This window comes from Schistocerca nitens, chromosome 3, assembly GCF_023898315.1.
Source record: "Schistocerca nitens isolate TAMUIC-IGC-003100 chromosome 3, iqSchNite1.1, whole genome shotgun sequence".
NCBI lineage: Eukaryota > Metazoa > Arthropoda > Insecta > Orthoptera > Acrididae > Schistocerca > Schistocerca nitens.
The window spans coordinates 505,775,108-505,797,639 of NC_064616.1; the positions used below are offsets into that span (position 1 = coordinate 505,775,108).

Here is a 22,532-nt window from a genome sequence, read left to right on the forward strand (position 1 = left end):
ATATAGGAAGGGAGATACTGAGGACCCTACTGCTAGTGAGAGACCATTAACAGCAATTATGAAGAGTGGTACATTCAGAACAGAGCCCTGTGGGACCCCATTCTCTAGGATATGAGGGCGAACTGTGGGAAGCACTAACTCTGAAAGTGTGGGGCGACAAAGAGTTCCACATAAAAATCGGGAGTGGGCCCTGGAGACCCCAATCATGCAGAGTAGCGAAGATGTGGTGCTGCCAAGTGGTACCATAGGCCTTCGTCAGGTCAAACAAGACAGCAATAAGACGATGTCACTGGGAAAAGGCTGATCAAATGGCAGACTCCAGGTGGACCAAGTTGTCGGTGGTGGAGCACCCTTGGCAAAAACTGCCCTAGGATGGAGCCAGAAGGCCCCAAGACTCAATGAGCCAACACAACCGTCAGCTCACCATACATTCAAGCAGCTTCCACAGAATGTCGGTGAGGCTGATAAGACAATATCCATCCACATCTAGCGGGTTCTTACCAGACTTTATCACTGGAACAATGACACTTTCCTGCCATTGTGATGGGAATTTGCCATTGCTCCATATGCGGATGAAGATGGCAAGGAGATACGGCTGGTAATCCGCTGACAGATGTTTAATCATTTGGGAATGGATGCGGTCTGGGCTAGGGGATGTTTCAGGGTAGTCTGCAAGGGCAGTGAGAAATTCCCATTCACTAAAGGGAGCATTATATGGCTCATGGTGTCAATGGAGCAAAAGAGAGATTTTGTCCTTCCACCCGCTCTTTGAGACGAAAGGTGGGGCAGTAATTCCCAGACACAGAGGTGCAAGCATAATGCTCCGCAAGACGCTCTGCAATTACATCTGGATCTGGACTGTTTGCCCTCTCACTGCTCTTTAGGAGCTTGCCAGGAGAGCTTCTTGGAAGCAGCTGTAAGTACGGATGAAGACCATGAAGCCCTTCCACCAGCAGCTAGTGGCTTCTTCAGCCAGTGGCTGATGTCCACTTTTGCACTTGTATTGACCTTAGAAGGCAGAGTCCCAAGGGATCCGTTCCATGGGAGAGGAGCCAGAGAAGGCTGCTGCTTCTCTGATTGGTGGAGGAGAACTGTGTCCCCAGTGTCTGGGGGGTCGGTGCTCATAAAGGAGAGGCTTTGGGAGAAACAGATGTGCCCCCAACTAGCAGGAGGAGGGGCGGAGACAGGCGGCCCTGAGGGGCCACTGTAGAAGGTTTAAGTGAGGAGACTTTTGTGGCTGAGGAGGATGTCATCTTGGCGGCAGTGTAAGATGATATCAATCGAATAGGGTGCAACCTTTCATACTTCAGTTTAGCCTCTCAGTAAGTCATCCAGTACAGGGTATTGTATGCCCTAATTTTCCTCTTCTTTTGGAGTACTGTGCAGTCCGGTGAGCAGGGGTAGTGATGCTCTCCACAGTTGATACAGGTGGGAGGAGGTGTGCATAGAGTATCTCGAGACTGAAGAATTTATATATAAAAATGGCAATTTTAGTCTTACCCTCCCCCACAAAAATTTTTGTGGATGCCCACGAGCTTCGACAGACAGTCTGTAGTAGTGAGTACAGTAAGCCGAGTGGACAGCTCAGCAGACTGATGAACCAACAAGCTGGTGAGAGCCCACTGTATGTGGTATGGCAGGCTGCACTCAGCTCACAATCCTGGTTGGTTGAAACAGAACCTTGCATGACTCAATCCTGGTTATTAATCAGTCTCTCTCTAGTGACATACTGGAAGTATTGGGTCTGTTTGAATTTAATCAATCACGTTCACAAATACAATACTGAAAAATCATCCATTGATCCATTGTGTGTCCATGGTTTTTTTTCCCCCTTACATCAATTTATTCTGTTATTGAATTTGAGATTTGGTAATTTCATATTTATGCCACTCACAAATTAAAACACATATTTTGCACATATATAGTAGTCTGACAATACAAAATTATATGACCTGTTGGGCACTATAGCTCAGTTACAGAAGTTTAATTCTACACATGACATGGATTCTGTAGTTATTCAAGCAGTCGTTGGCCTTTATTATGTATGTTAATAGACTAATCCATTTTGTTAAGTTGGTATTAAACGTTATTATTCTACTTTAAAGCCTCCAATCCAGGTATATGTATTGTACTTAGCATTTGGTGGAAGGTTTATTTAAATATAACACCGAAAGTTTTGCAATTATAGTTTATGACCATATAGTAGTACAGGATACATTAATGCACATACAGAATTACCACAATGAGCCAATTACTTACGGGATACATCAATGCATTTTCAGCATTAACCAAATACATACAGGGTACATTACTACACTTTCAGAATTACCACAATGAGCCAAGTACTTACGGGATACATTAATGAGCTTTCATAGTTAACCACATACATACAAGATACATTAATATACTTTCAGAATTACCACAAAGAGCCAAGTACTTACAGGATACATTAACACGCTTTCAGAGTTAACCATATACATGCAGGGTACATTAATAAACTTTCATAATTACCACAATAAGACAAGTACTTACAGGATACATTAACACACTTTCAGAATTAACCAAATACATACAGGGTACGTGAATAATTTCAGAATTACCACAATGAGCCAAGTACATAAAGGATACATTAATGCGCTTTCAGAGTTAACCGTATACGTACAGGGTACATTAATACACTTTCAGAATTACCACAATGAGCCAAGTACTTACAGGATACATTAATGTGCTTTCAGAGTTAACCACATACGTACAGGGTACATTAATACACTTTCAGAATTACCAAAATGAGACAAGTAATTACAGGATACATTAATGCGCTTTCAGAGTTAATCGTATGCATACAGGGTACATCAATACACTTTCAGAATTACCACAATGGGACAAGTACTTAAAGGATACATTAATGCGCTTTCAGAGTTAATCGTGTATGTACAGGGTACATTAATACACTTTCAGAATTACCATAATGAGTCAAGTACTTGCAGGATACATTAATGTGCTTTCAGAGTTAACCACATACGTACAGGGTACATTAATACACTTTCAGAATTACCAAAATGAGACAAGTAATTACAGGATACATTAATGTGCTTTCAGAGTTAATCGTATGCATACAGGGTACATCAATACACTTTCAGAATTACCACAATGAGACAAGTACTTAAAGGATACATTAATGCGCTTTCAGAGTTAATCGTGTATGTACAGGGTACATTAATACACTTTCAGAATTACCATAATGAGTCAAGTACTTGCAGGATACATTAATGTGCTTTCAGAGTTAACCACATACGTACAGGGTACATTAATACACTTTCAGAATTACCAAAATGAGACAAGTAATTACAGGATACATTAATGCGCTTTCAGAGTTAATCGTATGCATACAGAGTACATCAATACACTTTCAGAATTACCACAATGAGACAAGTACTTAAAGGATACATTAATGCGCTTTCAGAGTTAATCGTGTATGTACAGGGTACATTAATACACTTTCAGAATTACCAAAATGAGACAAGTAATTACAGGATACATTAATGCGCTTTCAGAGTTAATCGTATGCATACAGAGTACATCAATACACTTTCAGAATTACCACAATGAGCCAAGTACTTACAGGATACATTAATGTGCTTTCAGAGTTAATCGTATATGTACTGGGTACATTAATACACTTTTAGAATTACCACAATGAGCCAAGTACTTACAGGATACAAAAATGCACTTTCAGAATTAGCCAAATACATACAGGATACATTAATGCACTTTCAGAATTAGCCAAATACATACAGGATACATTAATGCACTTTCAGAATTAGCCAAATACATACAGGATACATTAATGCACTTTCAGAATTAGCCAAATACATACAGGATACATTAATGCACTTTCAGAATTAGCCAAATACATACAGGATACATTAATGCACTTTCAGAATTAGCCAAATACATACAGGATACATTAATGCACTTTCAGAATTACCACAATGAGACAAGTACTTATAGGATACATTAATACCCTTTCAGAATTACTACAATTAGGCAAACACTTGCAGGGTACATCAATGCACTTTCTGAATTAGCCAAGTATGTAAAGGACACATTAATACACTTTCAGAGTTACCACAATTAGCCAAGCACTTAATAATAAACGACAAAAAATCATAACATACATAGGAACAGGTAAAGTTTATCTGTATATATTACTTTATATAAAGACAGACATTTCACATTAATAATATATGATCACTACATACATTTAATACTGAAAATTCTCTCTGAACTGTGACCTCTAGCTTCAGTACAGAATGTCTTCCAACAAATCACACTTTAAAAGATATTTATGCTGCTTTACACTTTCCACAGATATAGTCACATCAAGATATGATTAACCTTAAAAAGACAAAAGACAAAAGACGTGGACAGGCAAACAACTCGCATACGTCAGCAGGATTGATCAGACACAAGCGAATTAGGTTTCATTAACAGATATAAGCAGTAAGATTGTGCAGATACAAAAGATCATCTTAAAACAAATGACACCCAACTACAACTGACACATTCGACAAGTCTACTACTGGTTAACAATGAAACTGCTTACTTCTCAGCAGTGGTCATACACTTTAATAATAGATTTTACAGCATAGTCTGCTTTAATAAGTTCGTATCTTTATGAGAATTTAGAAAGGCTCCAAATGAGCTCTCATTAATGAGAGGAATACAGGAGAACCCTACGAACTTCCTATTACTCCAAATAATTTCTCAAATTCTGATACTTTTGTTTCCTTGTGGAAAACAAAGTACTCAAGACTGAAGATGGTACCATCAAATGAATATTGTAAATGTCATGATGAACCCATTACCAGAGGGCTACAGCTTTTCTGGCATGTGGAGGATATATCGTGATAAGGAATTTTAGGTGGGCAGCCTACTCACATCTCCCCACCTCTTTCACTCACATTGTTTTCTTTCCAAGTGCAGGAGAAAGAAAAAGCAGGCTAGGTGCTTTTTCATACGAAGTTTGTTTGTCAAATTGTATTAGCAGTGTCATAGAATGTCAAGTTCATATAACAACTATAATAGAATGAATAATGTTTCTTTCTTTCTATTTAGGCATTCCAGTATCTTACTTTAACTTTTAGCAAAACATGCTACTTCCTTTTTTCTGACTTTTTCAACTTTTGTATATTTTGACCTTTCATCTTGTGTCTATTATATGCTATTTTAAAGAGGACACAATCCGAGTGGCAGCACAGAGAGCAATAAAAAAGAAAGAAAGAGAACTTCTGTGATGGACACTATATACACTGTTACAAAGATTTAAGAGGATATTTGAAGCTGGCAATTCCTACATAAGGGTATCTACAGCCAATGAAGAAATAAAATTACAAATTAAACTAGAAAGCTAAGCACACAGAACAGAAGAAACAAGATCATGTTTGCTATGCAATAGAAAAATTCATTATCGAGCACAGCAAAATGGGTATAATGAGGAAAGGTTATTGAAGCAGTATATTTCAGGACTGAAACAGCAGAACACGGGTACCAGACATAATACTGCCCAATTATCCATGAAACATACAACCAAAACTTGGACAAAAAAGAAAATATGTACAGCCACATCTGTAATGCAGTTATCACTCTAAACAGCCAATTATGTAATATGAAATTGTACCTATTCTAACTGACATCAACAAATGGTAAGTCTCACTGTGATGCAGGCTTCATCGGCAGTGTGTCCTTGTGGTTCTCTGTGTTACAGACATTCTGGGCACCACTGTGTTGTGCGCGTGTATCAGCCGCACGCCTCCTGTAACGACCTTTGCGCAATGCTACAGCTCGGCGCTCAAGTGCTTGCATTAACCTGAAACAGAGTGCCCATTAATAGTTCGGTACAATGAGAAATATATGAGAATTAAGGAGAGAGAAAATTGTTTTTTATGTTTGTAGAAGTCTTTAAAGCTTGCAGAACACGGAATTTTCTTGATTTGTTACCTTTGAAAGAACACAGTTTTTTCTCATGGCAGAGAATAAGAAATAAATTTTCAGGTAAAAAAATAATTACACACATCTTTTGTGTTTTTATGCTTAAAGAATGATAGTAAATTTGGAAAGCCCATGCCATATTTCTGCTTTGAACAGCAGTTAATGATTTCCAAACTACACACTCCTATGAACAAATTATCAGGTATTCTTTGACATATAAAAACACCACAACATAATATGATATGCTAGAAATAACAAACCATTATATCCATCACTGTCATAACCATGGATGACTTGACAAATGGCACTTGTAGAATGGTGTTTAATGAACCTAAAACCCTTCTGCCAAATATTCTAAGCAAGGTAACGTGTGTTAGTTCCCAATGTCACTTTCTTAGAATATTAGGCACAACTAAGGAATGTGGTTGAAGTTATTTAACTTTCGAGTTCCTCTTTTCCAAAATATCATCATCTTGTTGAAATTTATCTTCTGTTCATCTGTCCAGGTTCTACTGACTCTGTTCTTGGATTATCTGCAAGCTGGTAAGTCTCAACAAGTGTTAAAGGCAGATCTTTCCTTTAGCATGACAGCAGTGTCAATTTCCTGAAGATATCTGCCAGTTTCAAGTAGTCCATGGTTCTTTGTCTTTCTGGGAGTATCAGAGATTTTCTAGAAATACAGATGGAATTCCAGACATCTCCTTTCAATCAAAATTCCACCTAGACAGAGCCAAAAGTTTTCTTACAATTTTTATTTCTAGCTTTTCTATATTTTAAATTCTACCCCAAAGTATCAAGGTTTCCAGTGCCTAATTATTGTGTTGTAGTGGCTTAGTTTTATGTTCCTTGACATTAATTTTTTTTCTGTCATATCTGTTCGAAGTGATTCTGATGGTTTTTGTGTAATTTATAGTTTCTCTCTTTCTTTGCTTCACAATTTAATCTTGAATGTTGGCAGATTTGCCCTTATAGCTTCTCTCTTTCTTTGCTTCACAATTTAATCTTGAATGTTGGCAGATTTGCCCTACGTGACTGAATATATGATGATGATGATGATGATTATTATTGATTTGGGGGGCGCTCAACTGCACAGTCATCAGCGCCCGTACAAAGTCCCAATTTTTACACAATCCAATTTTTACGCAATCCAATCTAGCCACTATAATGAATGACGATGATGATGAAATGGTGAGGACAACACAAACACCCAGTTCCCGGGCAGAGAAAATCCTCAATCCGGCCGGGAATTGAACCTGAGATCCCGTGATCCAGAGGCAGCAACACTAGCCACTAGACCAAGAGCTGTGGACTGAATGAACGAACATGCATTGTCTTGCTGAAGTGAGTAGCTACAAGTTGCCCCTCAACGTATCAACAATTCCTCCCATATACTGAGTTTTTATGTGTGAGATTTAGACTCCACTTTTGGCTGCAATTTCCAAAAGTTTTCTACAGAGTTAATCACTTTTTTCCTATTGTTGAAGACAACTGCTAGGTCATCTGAGAAGGCCACAGGTAGCAAATGAAATTTATTTTCATGCAGTCTGCCAACAGTTTTTCTTTTTATGATCCCCCCACGCACAGGCTCTGATTACTTTTCTTCAATACAAGAATGAACAACTGAGGATAGTCCAGATCCCTGTGAGACAACTCCTTTAACATCAACAGTTTCAGACATTTCACCTAGAATAACTTTTGACACAGAGTTATTTAACATTTGTTTGATCCTTTCTACCATTTTACTATCAACTTTAAATTCTTCTAAAGTGGTGAATACTAATGGCTGCCTAACAAATCATAAGCTCTTTTAAAGTCTTCAGAGGTGATCACTGTTTGTCTGCATTTGTGGATTTGTAACATGCTTCTGAGTTTGAAAATTCACAGGATCTGCTTTTCTTGACAACTGTTCAGTATTCCAAAATTACATGATCTGTTTGTATGTTGATTAAGGCTTGGAAATCCCACTCAAGTTTGTTTTGTCCCCTTTCTTGTGTAAAATGGTGGGCCAGGACACACTGCCAATAGAAAGGATTTTTAAACTGAGCCAGACATCTGTAAGAATTGCATGAACTTTTTAAGCAATGTTTTCCAAACATCTGCCACATTTTGGTGGTAATGCCACATTTCCCTAGAGTACTGTTATTTTTGAACTGATGGATCACTCACTCAACTTCTTGCAATTTGGAGGAGATTCTGGTTTGGTTCAGGTTTTGTGCAAGTATTTCGGTCTTTGGAAGATTAATAGTTTTCTTTATTTTGTATTTCCAGAATGCCATTCATGTGTTTAAAACATGAGATTACATGCCTCATAATTTGCCATTTCTTCTTTAAATATTCTGCAGAAGTATTCTCTAATTTTTTCTTGAATTTTTTTTCAATTTGTGTCAGTCCATATTGACTGTAATGTTATTTTTCTGTTGTGATAATCTTTTGTTTCTGTATTTTTGTGAACACATGCAGCTTTTGTGTGCTGCTGTCAGAATTTCACTTTTGCCAAGTTTTCGTTCCAGTTATATGGCTTTACATCATGTGTCACTCCACAGCTTACTTTTGTGTTTCCTTGGAAGCATGCCAATGTTTTAAAAAAAATTTTGAGTGTGTATAAAATTCTAACCACCTGGGAGTATTTTGACATTGGATATTTACAATGAAAGTGCCTTAGTTTCGTTTAAGAAATTTTGGGTCACTTTGAGGGTTTTGGCTCATTATGGATTAGGATACTGTTATAACAGAAAAAATAAAAATTTGGTGTTATAGATGGATACATTAAACAATTAATACAAAAACCACACTTATTACCACTTTGATAAGCCATGCTCATCATAAATGCATACTGGAGAATGCAAGAGTTGTTTGAGTGTCTTCTATGTCATCATACATACATACATACCAACACCATTATGCACACTGGGTTATGTAGCTATCGATTATATGTTTGAAGCCACAGCATACTGTTGATGAAGTGTCTGTAACTGTAGTCAAACATTAATTACTGGTTAATTCACCATGATACAGTTAAAAGAAATGGTGACAGTTACATGTGAAAGAAACCTGAGAAATGTAGATAAATCACACTTTGGTGAGATAGTCGCAACTTAAAAGGAAGCTGAAGAACAACAAGAGAGAGATGTCAATAGTGAAAGACTAAAGTAATAGTTACTGTAGTGCTGCTGTTATATGACATACAGCACCACTTCTTCACAGTATAAAACATGTAGTAGTATGAGCCAACTGTAAGGTCAGCAAATTATACAAGGGGAATTCAATAGGTAAGTTACACATTATTGAGCAGGCCAAGTAATTTGTACTAAATGCCGTACTACATTGAAGTGACACATATACATGGCAATATTTTACAACACAGTCACCAAGTCTCTGTAAATAATGTTCAAAATGTTCTACCAATTGTTCAGCTCCTCAGTGATTTAGGTCTGCTCCTTGCTCACGGAACCATTTAAAATCCACTGTGAGAGTGCCCTCATCGTCAGAAAATCTGTGATCGTTCCAAATCAGTTCCTTGCCTGCCTGGATATTTTCATCTGTGGTTGATGTCAATGGCCTCCTGTCGCAATCAGCATCAATAGTGTTTATGCAGCCTTAGTCAAATTGTTGACACCATTTCACTACAGCCGGATGCGACATTGCGTTTGGATCATATACCTTCAGAATTTAACAGTGAATCTGTGAGCAATTCAGATGTTCTGCCCACAAGAACTGTATTTTTCCAGTTACTTCAACTTGGAGCACTTTTCCAGATGCCACCCTATGTCATTTGCACACTGTGATGCACCTGTTACCCCCACCACAGCAGAACTCTCTCTTCAGAAAACTCAGGACATGTACTCTCTTCTGTCAATGTGCCAGTCTTGATGTGCAGTGGTCTTAGCATGAGACAATATGCATAACTAACTATTTGAAGTCCCCTCATAGTTGCTTTTGCAGCAATGGATGCAAAGGATCTAATGTCTTAAGAAATCAAGAGTTTCAGCTACTACTGATTTTTGAATCTAGAAAAGAGAAAATTTCAAAAATTGCCACAGGTTATTAAAAGTGAGTACTCACTTGATATGAATATGAAACAAGGCCAACTAATTTGAAATAAAAAATTTGGCATCAAATACTTAGAATAAATATCACAGAAATGCCTGCAAGAAGCAGCATGGCACATCACATTTGCAAGGCTTATATAATGAACTTATTAAATAAACTATTAGTTCCAGTAGAAAACAAATCTCCTACAATATTTTTTCTTAACATAGTACAGAATCTCTTTTCCCTTGTAATGGGTTCTCGTAATGCCTACCTACACAACCCTTTAAAAGAAAGGTCCGTGGAGTTGCACAAACTTCCTAAAATCACTACCCCCACCTTGCTGCTGCCTGGAACAGAAGCCAAGTCTATATTCATGCAAGAAAGCACATAAATTGCCAATAACCACTGAGGTGTTTACTCACAGGGGCACTTCCAAGTGGCAAAGACATCTGCAGCTAAGCTCTTCACAGCTCCCACAATTCAATGACAATGTGATTTTGAGAAGGTCACGCAAGTGTTTTAATTGAACAATAGTAACTGAAGCTGTGGCTTTTCAACATCAGAAGTAATGATTATCATAACAGCAACAAACATGTTATAGCAGTAAACAAATTATGCTGTATGTTAAGCAGTGTGGACCACAGACAGGCAATAGTGGAAGGAAAAAAAACTCTTGTGTTCATAGTACAATAGAGAAAGACATCCACTGAGACCTCACACAGAAGTGGTGCTGGCATTGAGGATGTTTGCATACCGGAAGTACAATTTTTTCACAGACTTCGAGTGACCAGTGCCATGGAACCTTAAAGTAGCCGATAACTTCCCAAGAGTAGTAATTGTTTTTCTCATCAGATTCCGCTTCATTAACTTCTATTGTATCAATAATTACTATTAAAAACACTCTTGATCACGATTTATTTAACAAGGTGACCGGTTTCAACCACTACTGTGGTCATCTTCAGACCATTGAGTAGGAACCTCTTTCTGTTGATTCTTCAACAGAAAGAGGTTCCTACTCAATGGTCTGAAGATGACCACAGTAGTGGTTGAAACCGGTCACCTTGTTAAATAAATCGTGATCAAGACTGTTTTTAATAGTAATTATTTATAAGACATTGATCACTGCTGTGCCCATAATGTATTCAAAAGTAATCTATTGTATCATGTGCAGTAAGATCAATAATTATCGTTCCCCACCATTAAATATTTTCGAAATGAGTATTCCTATTCTAAAAGAAGTTATTTTTGAAAAACTGTCTAGCTTCCCCTCTTCTTCCATCTGCTTATCCATTTTTTCATCCACGACTGTTTTCTTCTTTTTGTGTTATTCACCGCCAAGGAATATCACACAGTGGCCACACAGAAAGCAAGAATTACCAATTTCCTTTTTGCACTCGACAAATGCAGTAGTGCCTTCTAAAGTGCACTTTGTGGTGCTTCTAACCACATGCAATTTTTTCCAGTCACTTTAGCACATGCTTTAAGGAACATGTACATGGATACTAATGTAACCAGGTTACACAAAGTCTGCTACCACTGTTATCTGACCTCTAAAACGTAAAGTGGTAAGAGAACACAGCATGAATGAATTTCATAAAAATGGCTCTGAGCACTATGGGACTTAACATCTGAGGTCATCAGTCCCCTAGAACTTAGAACTACTTAAACCTAACTAGCCTAAGGACATCACACACATCCATGCCCAAGGCAGGATTCGAACCTGCGACCGTAGCAGTCACGCGGCTCCGGATTGAAGTGCCTAGAACCGCTCAGCCATCGTGGCCGGCGAATGAATTTCATGTTGTATACACAATTGAAAAATCAGTTTACCTTCAAAACAATGAAATAATGAAATTGCTATGGCCAAATTTTCTTGTCCTTTTGTTATATAGTGTCATCTTAGATTAAAACTTATCATTCTAACAGAATCTTGTATCAACCAAGATAAAATTCACAGGCAAATTTCAAGTATCAGGTACATTTCAAAAGATAAATGGTTATAACTCACAGATGTGCATCAGTAAGCCATGCACAGTACCTTTAAATGCTATGGAATTATGGTGAAAGCAACTACAAACATGTGAGTACAGAGCCACATTGCTTTCATTACTTCTTAACATACCATAGTAACATGTTTTTAAATACAGGTGTCATGATGAAAATTTTAAGATCCTAGATCAGGCTGTTCCAACCAAGCTCCAGGGAGCCGAAGCACTCTGGAGCACTCACTGCAGCAGCTTGGAGCCCACGTGGAGGAGGAAAGCGAACTCACTGCCCCCTGGCCGCATGTAGCCGCAACTGACGCAACAATCCGTGTTCAACGACAGCTGTAACTAGCTGCGGGAGCCCTGTACCTCTATTGGAGGACACCTTTCTATTTATCGAGAGGGATGGTCGTGCGCAGTGTCTTGTATGTCATAAAGTATTTAATTATGAGAAGAGGTACAATATACAACAACATTATACACGTCTTCATGCAGTGCACTATGATCAGGTAGAAGGTGTTGCACGCAGAGAACTGGTAGCCAGGCTTAAGAACGACATACCAGGAGACGTAAGTTTAAAAACGGTTTCTTAATACAGAGGGTATCAAAACATGCAACATAGTTCGTGTTCTGTAATGCATTTATAATTTTCAGGTGAATGAGAGCGGAGAAAACACTACTGAATCTGCAATTCGAGCAAGCTACAGGGTCGCTCACTTCATTGCGACGAGTAGCAAACCATTTTCGGTGGGACCACTCGTAAAATCGTGCACGGTAGCAGTTGCAGAATGTTTGTTTCCAAGGGAGGTTCAAATGGTTCAAATGGCTCTGAGCACTATGGGACTTAACATCTGAGGTCATCTGTCCCCTAGAACTTACAACTACTTAAACCTAACTAACCTAAGGACATCACACACATCCATGCCCGAGGCAGGATTCGAACCTGCGACCGTAGTGGTCGCGCGGTTCCAGACTGTAGCGCCTAGAACCGCTTGGCCACCCTGGCCGGCTCCAAGGGAGGTGCAGGCAATTGTAGGGGTTTGCCTGTCGAAGCAAACAATGTCTCGTAGAATCCTGGACATGGCAGCGGATTTAGATACACAGCTCAGGAAAAAGACGGAGAGTTTTGTTGCATTTTCACTAGCGCTTCACGAAAGCACCGACATATCGGACTGTGCTCAGCTTGCTGTCTTTGTGTGTGGTGTCGACATGGAGCTGCAAGTAACTGAAGAACTCTTGGATCTGGTACCACTCGATTATACCGCAACAGGACGTGACATTTTTGAAGCTGTTTGTGAATCACTGGACAACAGGAATTTGCCGTGGGATAAGCTCCATTCTGTAGCGACAGACGGTGCACCACAAATGATCGGGCGTCACCAAGGTTTTGCTTCTCGTTTGAAAAATAAACTCAGGGACGAATTCAGAAAAGACATTTTGACTCTTCATTGTTTTATTCACCAAGAGGCACTGTGTGCTGAAACAGTAGAGCTAGGTGGCGTAATGAAGGATGTTGTGAAGTGTGTGAATTTTGTGCGGCGTCATGGTATGAATCATCGCCAATTCAAAGGATTCCTGAATGGAAGCGGAATATGGGGATATACCTTACAATAGTACAGTTCGTTGGCTGAGTCGGGGAAAAGTTCTTGATGTTTTCTTTGCCATTCGTGAGGAAATATCCCTTTTTCTCGAAATGAAAGGGGAAGAAATGCGTTGTCTGTAAGATATAAAATGGATATCAGACCTGGCGTTCCTATCTGACATAACTATGCATCTGAATAATTTAAATCTGTCATTGTAGGGCAAAGGGCAGCTAATAGTTGACATGCACGACTAGATCAAAGCGTTCATGGAAAAGTTACGTTTATTTGAGAGGCAGATGAGTAATGGATATTTAACGTTCTTCAATCGTCTTGCTTCTTTAAAACTACCTGAAGGTACTACTTTCGGAAATTACCAAGCAAAATTAAAGCAGCTCATCACGTCATTTGAAACACGATTCTGAGACCTCACTAGTTTGGAAATGGAACTTAAGGTGTTCAGCACTCTATTTTCAGTTTCCCCCGATGACTTGTCATCGTCACTTCAATTGGAGATTATTAATTTCCAAAATTCAACTTTGTTGAAAGAGAGGTACTACAACATGTTGAATTTGTCATGATGGTATCATTCATTACAGCAAAAAACATTTCCCAAGCTGCACAACAATACTGTTCAGATCATGTGCATGTTTGGATCTACGTATTTTTGTGAGCGCTTTTCTCAGCAATGAAAAGAGTAAAAAGTAAGGAACGATCATTTCTTCAGGATGCAACAATGAAGGCCATCCTTCGCATTAATGCTGTGAACACTTTGATGCCTGATATTTCTGATCTTGTAATGAAAAGAAAATGTCAAGCTACAGAAGCCCAATAAATTTAGTACTCAATTTCTTGTGAAACAGTTGTTTCTTATTTATTTCCGAAACATCGTATTTTCTGGTGTAGCACGTCACCACAGTTTAGCAGCTAAGAGCATGTGGTTGTCGATCTTGTAAGACGCAGCTGGCACATCAAAACGCTTGCCTTGCCGCCTGCCTCAGCCAGCCGTGCCACGTGCCGGGGTGCCGGCCCACATGTATGGTCACAGCGAGCGACACGGCTCCCTGGAGCAGGGAGCACTCCGCGGCTCACAACAGAGCCGACGAGCTGGAACAGCCTTTCCTAGATACATAGCAATGGTAGAAGCACTTTCACGCAATGGTTTGTTCGTGCTTTGTTAAGTGAATTACATTAATCTAAAAGCCTTGAGAATTTCCAACAGGCTTCAGGAAATGTCCGATGTAATGTGAATCTTTTTGTGGTGTCTGTAATTACACAGAGGCAACACTTCACTGGAAGGCAAGGAGAGTAATGAGTAATCTATCAAAGTACCACAGGAATCTGTTATCACTGAGGAGAAAATGGTTTCAGAGAACAACAGAGCAACACTTTAGGGCTTTGAACTGACAATACAGATTGCTCCACTGGCCGAAACCAAAAATTCTACATGACTGACTAAGAAACATTTCATATCTGTCAATTCTTCACAGTTGTAATACATTAAAAAATGGTGTTAAGTTTCTCCTTGGAAAGTAGTCATGTCGCAACTCTAGTCCTGGAGGAACAAAGTACTTTGATTGTTCACTGCTAAACAATGTTATCCCTATCAAGAGTTTTTGACAAATGTTAAGAATGGTACTGAAGTGTGGGGGATGAACCAGCATCATTAAAATATATCTGTACATATAGTAAACCAACTGTTCCATTCCTAGAGACTACAGAACTAACTATCCTTAGAGTACTGACATGTCCCCATGTGATTGTTTCTGAAATGGAAAATCATGTATGTGGAAGAAGATTCATAATCTCTGAAGACAAGGTTAATGTTTACAAAAGTGACCTTAAAGTATTTGAACAAAATTTATGTAGAAACTGTATCCAAATCCGACATATAAGACTGCAAAGTGACCATTTCATGGCAAGCACTCAAAATTGTTTTATAATCTTCATTTTTTGTTCTCTCAACATTTTAAATGTTCTTTCGATACTATTATGAATGATAATATAGTTAACACCATCAATAAGATCTTTGCAGTGTATTAAGACTGACCCTCCAGTTAGACTATATACAAACTGGTAAGTGGCCTATTTCAAATGATTTCAACTCAGTTACATAAAATTAGTGATTGTCGTCACTACATATTACATAAAAATAGAATACCTCTGAACTCCTGGTGACATAAGATTTCAGACAAGCCAATATGATACATTTAATACTGTAATATAAACTAGGCAGATGAATCACCTCAGTTACAAGAATTTAATCCTGCAGATGAGCAAAGGTCTAATGCCTCAGTGAACTGAATTATTCTGCCCAACATCAAAACATATAAGGAATGCCTTCCACACTGTACATAATAAACACTACTGACAGCTGGCGGCGCCATAAAAATTAGATATTATTTGAATGTAGAATGTTTTGACAATATTTCGACAGTACAATCATTTGTGAGTAATCTGATGATGCAAGTAATGACATTTATGAAAGGAAGATGCAAAAATATGATGGTGTGTGAAACAGCCAAGAAAGCAGAGGAACCACCACTACTGTACCAGCAATAAACTACAAAAGTTACAGAGATTACACTTCACATGGAAGTACATTCAACACGCAAAGAACCACACCAAATAGAACTTCACCTGGTTACTGCACAAGTAGAGACGTATATTTTCAGGTTTGTTCAGTTAGGTCTCTCTTTCAACTTATTTGCTTTGCAAGTTTAACTACTTGGTATATCTTCTTCACACTGCATACTGTTAGTACCAAAAAAGAAATGGACATACACCTTTAGAGAAACAAAATGCAAATGATAATGTTCTACGTGCATGCTGTTTGGTCCACCGTAAGATAACATATACCTCCCATTGCTCAATAATGTTCCCACCTTTTGCATTTACTGTCTACACAGGTTTTTATAGTATGGACTGCCATTTAAATCAAAATATTTGTGTAATGAATTTGTATCTGCTTCAGAGCAATTATTTTCCTCTTGTGAAATTCCCAACTTGCTGCTTGAATCCACATTCCTGAGTATTCTACAGGGTTTGTTTTAAGTGACACTGCCTGCAACAATATGCAAATACTTTCAGATCATCAGTAATATTATTTTCTAAATAAAAAGTGTCCCTCGAGCTACTGTATCACAATCACCCTTGTATATAAGGTTTCTATTTCCATCTCTTTCTAAGATACCATTCAAGTTTCTAGTGAGTAACAGCATACTAATTATGTCCTTTGTGGAAAGCTATTTATTTGTTTCTTTCATGAGTATGTTAACATGCAGGGTATTCAGTAAAATGGGTGAAAAAGAGTCGGTATACCAAGTGAAACACATGCAGATGAAAACCAATGCTGTTAGAGAGCTGTGCAAAAGGTTAAGACTAGTCCACATTAATAAAGGCACCAGAATATTGCAGATAGGAAGGCTATAGGGTAACCAACCAATCACTTGAGAGTAGTTCAGATTAAACAACTAGATAGTGTTTAAAGCAGATGACATGTAATAGTGTAAATCTATTTTTCACTTCATTTATTCCAAGACAATGTGAAGAAGAATGAAGATGAGAAATGGTCAAAACGTTGCTATATAAGATTGGTGCATCTACCTCAGTGACTCATGGATGTGAAGAATCAGGGAGCACTGGTCACTGGAACTTTTCTGCTCGATCTGGGCACTGCAGTCTACAGCTGGTTCTGTAAGCATTTAAGAGTCATCTGTGACTTAACTGTGATGCAGTTTTGTACTTAAAGGAATTCATCAATCTGATACCAGGTTTCGTTTCACAACCTTTTAAAACGATTATAATGTACAGTCTAGATGCATATTTCATCTGCACACAGTTGCCTTTTAGTGCAGGAAATTACTCCACCACACAATGAAAGGAATTATCAGAAGGTACAGAGTAGTCAATTAAGATGCACAGGGCTCCTACCATTCTTTATTCAACAGTGAATGAGTTATACTCTTATGATATTGTATAAGCACTTTTAATGATGGGAATGGCTTTATGGACAAGAATGTACAAATCTCAATATGAATTCAAGCCTGCATGGATTTGTTGGACCAAGTTTCAGACGTTCTGACACTGGAGATGCTGTCCACACATCCTACATTTACACAAAAACTCGTAAGAGAACAATGAATTTACTTACATTTCATAAGGATCTGTTGTCACTGGTTCCTTTTTTTCTTCAGTTGGTGGATTTCCCCGAACACTTGAGGAGCTAACTGGGCCATTGCCTCGTGGCACACGTGCATCAGTTGCTCTTGTCTGTTTCACCCGGGGGTCAGTTTCTCTGTGTTGTCCATTAGCTGGTTCTGTGTTACGGTGTGGTCTACTGGATCCACTAGTGATTTTGGATGGTGGAGTGCACAAACTACCTCGTGTACGTGCATTAGCAGGTTCTGTGGTACGATGTGGTCTAACAGAACCATTAGTGATCTTAGGTGATGGAGTGCATGAACTACCTTGTGTACGTGCACCAGATTCAGTAGTGTTCAGCTTTGGCACTTGGGGTGCTGTGGTGGTCTCAGCATGTTTGCAAGAATTCTGCTGATGTGACCGGTCAACAACTGCAATAACGCCTTCCTCTATCAGTGTCTCAACTGACATCTTGCAAAGTTCTTCAATTCGTTCCTGTACAGGCACAATCAAATACAATTCACCAGGCTCTTCATCACAACAGTGATCCTGAGGCAATGGCATACCAGAATTTTCCTGGCGTTTACCATCCATTACTCCTTTTTGTGCTGCTTGCTGAGAATCCCGAACCATTTCATGGCGTCTTGTTCTCTTTATTTTTGGCCCACAGTCAGCACAAACCAGAATAGTACTTTCTGCAGCACGAAGAATCTTATCCAGCTGTTCTGCTTTTATGTCTCTCACACTACTACAGTACAGAGTACTCATGTGAGAATTTCCCAGCTCTCGTTTCCCACTGTTGTCACGATTTTCTTCTTTATTGCGATCCTTACCTGCAAAGCTGATGACAAGAAAAGAATACACAATCATTAACAACAGATTTTCTCCATCAATGACAAAATTTAACATGTAAAAAGATCTTACAAAGAGAGACAAACATCACAAAATCTACTTATACTGTCATTTATTCCAGATTTAAGCCGCCAAACCCAGTATGGGCTCATTCAAATATCATTCATACCTGTGGCTTTGCTGCTTTCCTTTCCGTTCTACACCTCTTCTGCCTGATGGCATAGTATTCTTTGATGAACTGGACTTTAGGGCATCAAATTCCTTGGCAATGGCTCCAGATGAAGCCTGCAGGAAGAGCTTAATAAATTATTAAAATCTTAACTGTCACAACGACAAATCTGTTTATAAAAGAAGCACAGAATTATTTGCCTCCATCCTCCCAGGTTTTTGAAACTCTGTAACTACTCTTTTGTGGGATACCTGGTGACTATCCTGATGCACCTGACGAATCATGTTTTATCGGCATTTCTGTGATACTCTCCCAGGAGTCAAACAAACTTATGATCACTCTTATTGCTCATCTTTGTATACATCTAATATCCCCCGTTAGTCCACACAAATAAAAAATGTTCAAATGTGTGTGAATTCCTAAGGGACCAAACTGCTGAGGTCATCTGTCCCTAGACTTACACACTACTTAAACTAACTTATGCTACGAACAACACACACACCCAAGCCTGAGGGAGGACTCGAACCTCTGATGGGAGTGCACACAATTGAACAATATTCTAACATGGGGTGAACAAATGTTTTGCAAGTAGCATTCTTTGTGCACTGGATTTTCTCAGCATACTGCCAGTCATCAACAAAGCATACAACACCTACCACTAGCATACCTTAGCAAAAGATCTGGCAAAGAACCTGAGAAATTTCTGGTTCTATGTTAAATAGCTAAGTGGGTGTAAAGCATCCATCCATCCAGTCACTCGTTGACCAGTCTGGTGTTGCAGTTAAAGATAGCAAAACAAATGCCAAAGTTTTAAATTTTGCATTTAAGAAATCGTTCACACAGGTGAATTGTGCAAATATACCATTGTCTTACCATCAAACAGAGTCTCACATGTACGAAACAGTAAAAAGCATTCCAGGTGTAGAGAAACAATTGAAAGAGTTGAAAGCAAAGAAGTTGCCGAGTCCTGATGGAATTCCAGTTCAGTTGCACAGAGATTACTCTGCAGCAATGGCCCCTTACCTAGCTTGGATTTATCGTGACTCTCTTACTTGGTGCAAAGACACAAGCAACTGGAAAAAAGCACAGGTGTCTCCTTTATATAAGGACAAAAGAACAGATCTGCAAAACTACAGGCCAATTGATGAAGGTTTCTCGGGTCTCCAGCCGGGTGGTAGCATTGATATATCGCGACATTTTGGGAAGTGTCATACTACCCATCTTCTGGCGAAGATGGGTAGTATGACACTTCCCGAAACGTCACAAGATATCAACGCTACCACCCGGCTGGAGACCCGAGAAACCTTCATCAATAGTTTACGCCGGGAAAGCCTACAGTCACTACAGGCCAATATCTCTAATATTAGTTTGCCGCAGAATCCTTTAACATATTCTCAGATGAAATACAAAAAAGTCTCTTGAGACCGAGAAGCATATGTGCATGAATCAGCATTGGTTTAGAAAGCTTCATTTGTGTGAAACTCTGCTTGCTCTTTTCTCATGTGATACACTGCAAACTATGGATGAAGGTCAATATGCAGATTCCATAGTTCTACATTTCCAGAAAGCATTTGACATGATTCCCTACTGCAGACCATTAATGAAGATACGAACATATGGAATAGGTTTCCAGATATGTGAATGGCTTTAAGACTTCTTAAGTAATGTTGTCCTTGATGTTGAGTGTTCATCAGAGACAAGGGTATCTTCAGGAGTGCGTCAGGGAAGTGTGACAGGACCGCTATTATTCTCTATACATGTAAATGATTTGGCTGACAGAGCGGGCATCAATCTGCAATTGTTTGCTCATGATGCTGTGGTATATGGGAAGGTGCCAAAGTTGAAAGACTCTAGGATGGCACAAGATAATTTCGACAAAATTTGTAGTTGGTGTGATGAATGGCAGCTAGCTCCACATGTACAAAATTGTAAGTTAATGCTAATGAGTAGGAAAAAGAAATCTGTAACATTTGGATACGGCATTAGTAGTGTCATGCTTGACACAGTCATGTCATTTATGTATGTGGGAATAATGTTGCAGAGCAATATGAAATGGAACGAGCATGTGAGGATTGTTGTAGGAAAGGCAAAGGACTGACTTTGGTTTATTGGGAGAATTTTGGGAAAGTGTGGTTCACCTGTAAAGGAGACTGCATGTAAGACACTAGTGTGACCTACTCTTGAGTACTTCTCAAGTAACTGGGATCTGTACCTGGTTGGATTGAAGGAAGACATTGAAGCAATTCAGAGGTGGGCTGCGAGATTTGTTACCAGTAGGTTCGAAAAAAATGGAATTGTTACATAGATGTGTCGGGAACTTGAATGTGGATCACTGGAGGGAAGTGACGTCCTTTCCAAGGAACACTGATGAGAAAATTTAGAGAACCAGCATTTGAAGCTGACTGCAGAACAGTTCTACTGCCACCAACATATGTCTTGGGTGAGGACTGCAAAGATAAGAGGAATTAAGGGGAAAATGCAGGCATATAGACAATTGTTTTTCCCTCACTCTATTTTCGAGTGGAACAGGAAAATAAATGACCAGTCATGGTACAGGGTACACTCCACCACACACTGTGCAGTGGGGCTTGTGGAGTATGTATGCAGATGTAGAATTAACCGAAAACCGTCACCTGCTTTAGTTACAACTGAGCTGCTGTGATCACTCCATTTCATATCCCCACAAACTGTTACTCCCAGGTATTTGTATGAGTTGACTGATTCCAAATGTGGCAAACTGCTATTGTGGTCAGAGGGCATTGCTTTTCTGTATTTTGTGAAGTGCACAGATTTACATTTCTGTACATTTAAAGCAAGTTTGCGATCTTATCAAGATCTGATTGCATATTTTTGCAGCTTTTTCCAGATAGTAATTCTTTATAGGTAACTGTATCATCTTTGAAAATCTGAAGTGACCATAACAGTGTCAACCATATTATTAATGTACAACATGAACAACAATGCTCCGAATACCTTTCTCTGGGGCATGCCTGAAGTTACTGCAACTTCTGTTGATGACTCTCCATCCAAGATAACATGCTGTCTCCGCCCTACCAAGAAATTCTTCATTAAAGTTTTAAGTGACACTCCATTTAACCATACTTTTGTTAATAAACAATGGCGTGGTACCAAGTCAAGCAGTTTCTGGAAGTATTGTCAGGTGCTTTCATTTGGTCGGTATTGAATCATACTGCAGGCTTGAGATGGTAGTCATATCAGGACATTCATCAGTATTTTCACTGCCCGTGCTGGTTATGAACATATGCACCAGATAACCTGCACAGAGTCGTGCTTCTGAACCAATAGTAATGTGACAAAGCCTGTCATACTGCAGGATGTCTATGTGACATCACTAGAAGGCTAAAACCTCAGTCAGAGACATATGAAACTGCACGCTACAAATGACCAATTATCAACATCAAAAATCATATTTTCACACATGAAACAGTAACAATAGCAGTTCGAGCACCTAAATCACTTCCAAATGATGCACTAATGATTACTAGCATTAATTAGAACTTTTAGCATATGAGAATTTCTGAGATAGAAAGTGAACGTGAAGCAGACAAATGGCAACGGTGCTGCAAGTGGAAATTCCTGGAAAGATATCCTCTGGCTGCAGAGACCAATAGCAGGTCGTGTATTTTGAAATATTATTTCCAATTTGATCTCTATGTTGCTATCTTCTTCACTCAATAACCTAACACTTTACACAATTGCACCACAAATAAGTTACCTCATGTCATCAGATTTTGAAGATATCTCATTATGCCAACATTT

The 22,532-nt window shown here is 38.9% G+C and overlaps 1 protein-coding gene across 3 annotated transcripts in view; it reads right to left on the bottom strand.

The window, feature by feature from the left end:
- Nucleotides 1-22,532, bottom strand: part of LOC126248430 (uncharacterized) — a 195,638-nt gene that overhangs the window by 14,773 nt on the left and 158,333 nt on the right. Inside the window, exons 6-9 of one of the 3 annotated variants that reach the window (XM_049949399.1) lie at nt 18,753-18,868; nt 17,742-18,572; nt 17,195-17,282; nt 5,733-5,869 (exon numbers count right to left, since the gene is read on the bottom strand). In XM_049949399.1, the coding sequence (XP_049805356.1) occupies nt 17,234-17,282; nt 17,742-18,572; nt 18,753-18,868 (996 nt within the window). In that variant the 3' untranslated portion in view covers nt 5,733-5,869; nt 17,195-17,233. Of the gene's footprint in view, nt 1-2,173; nt 5,870-17,194; nt 17,283-17,741; nt 18,573-18,752; nt 18,869-22,532 lie in introns of those variants that run through there. The other 2 variants (XM_049949397.1, XM_049949396.1) reach the window with 2 other exon arrangements.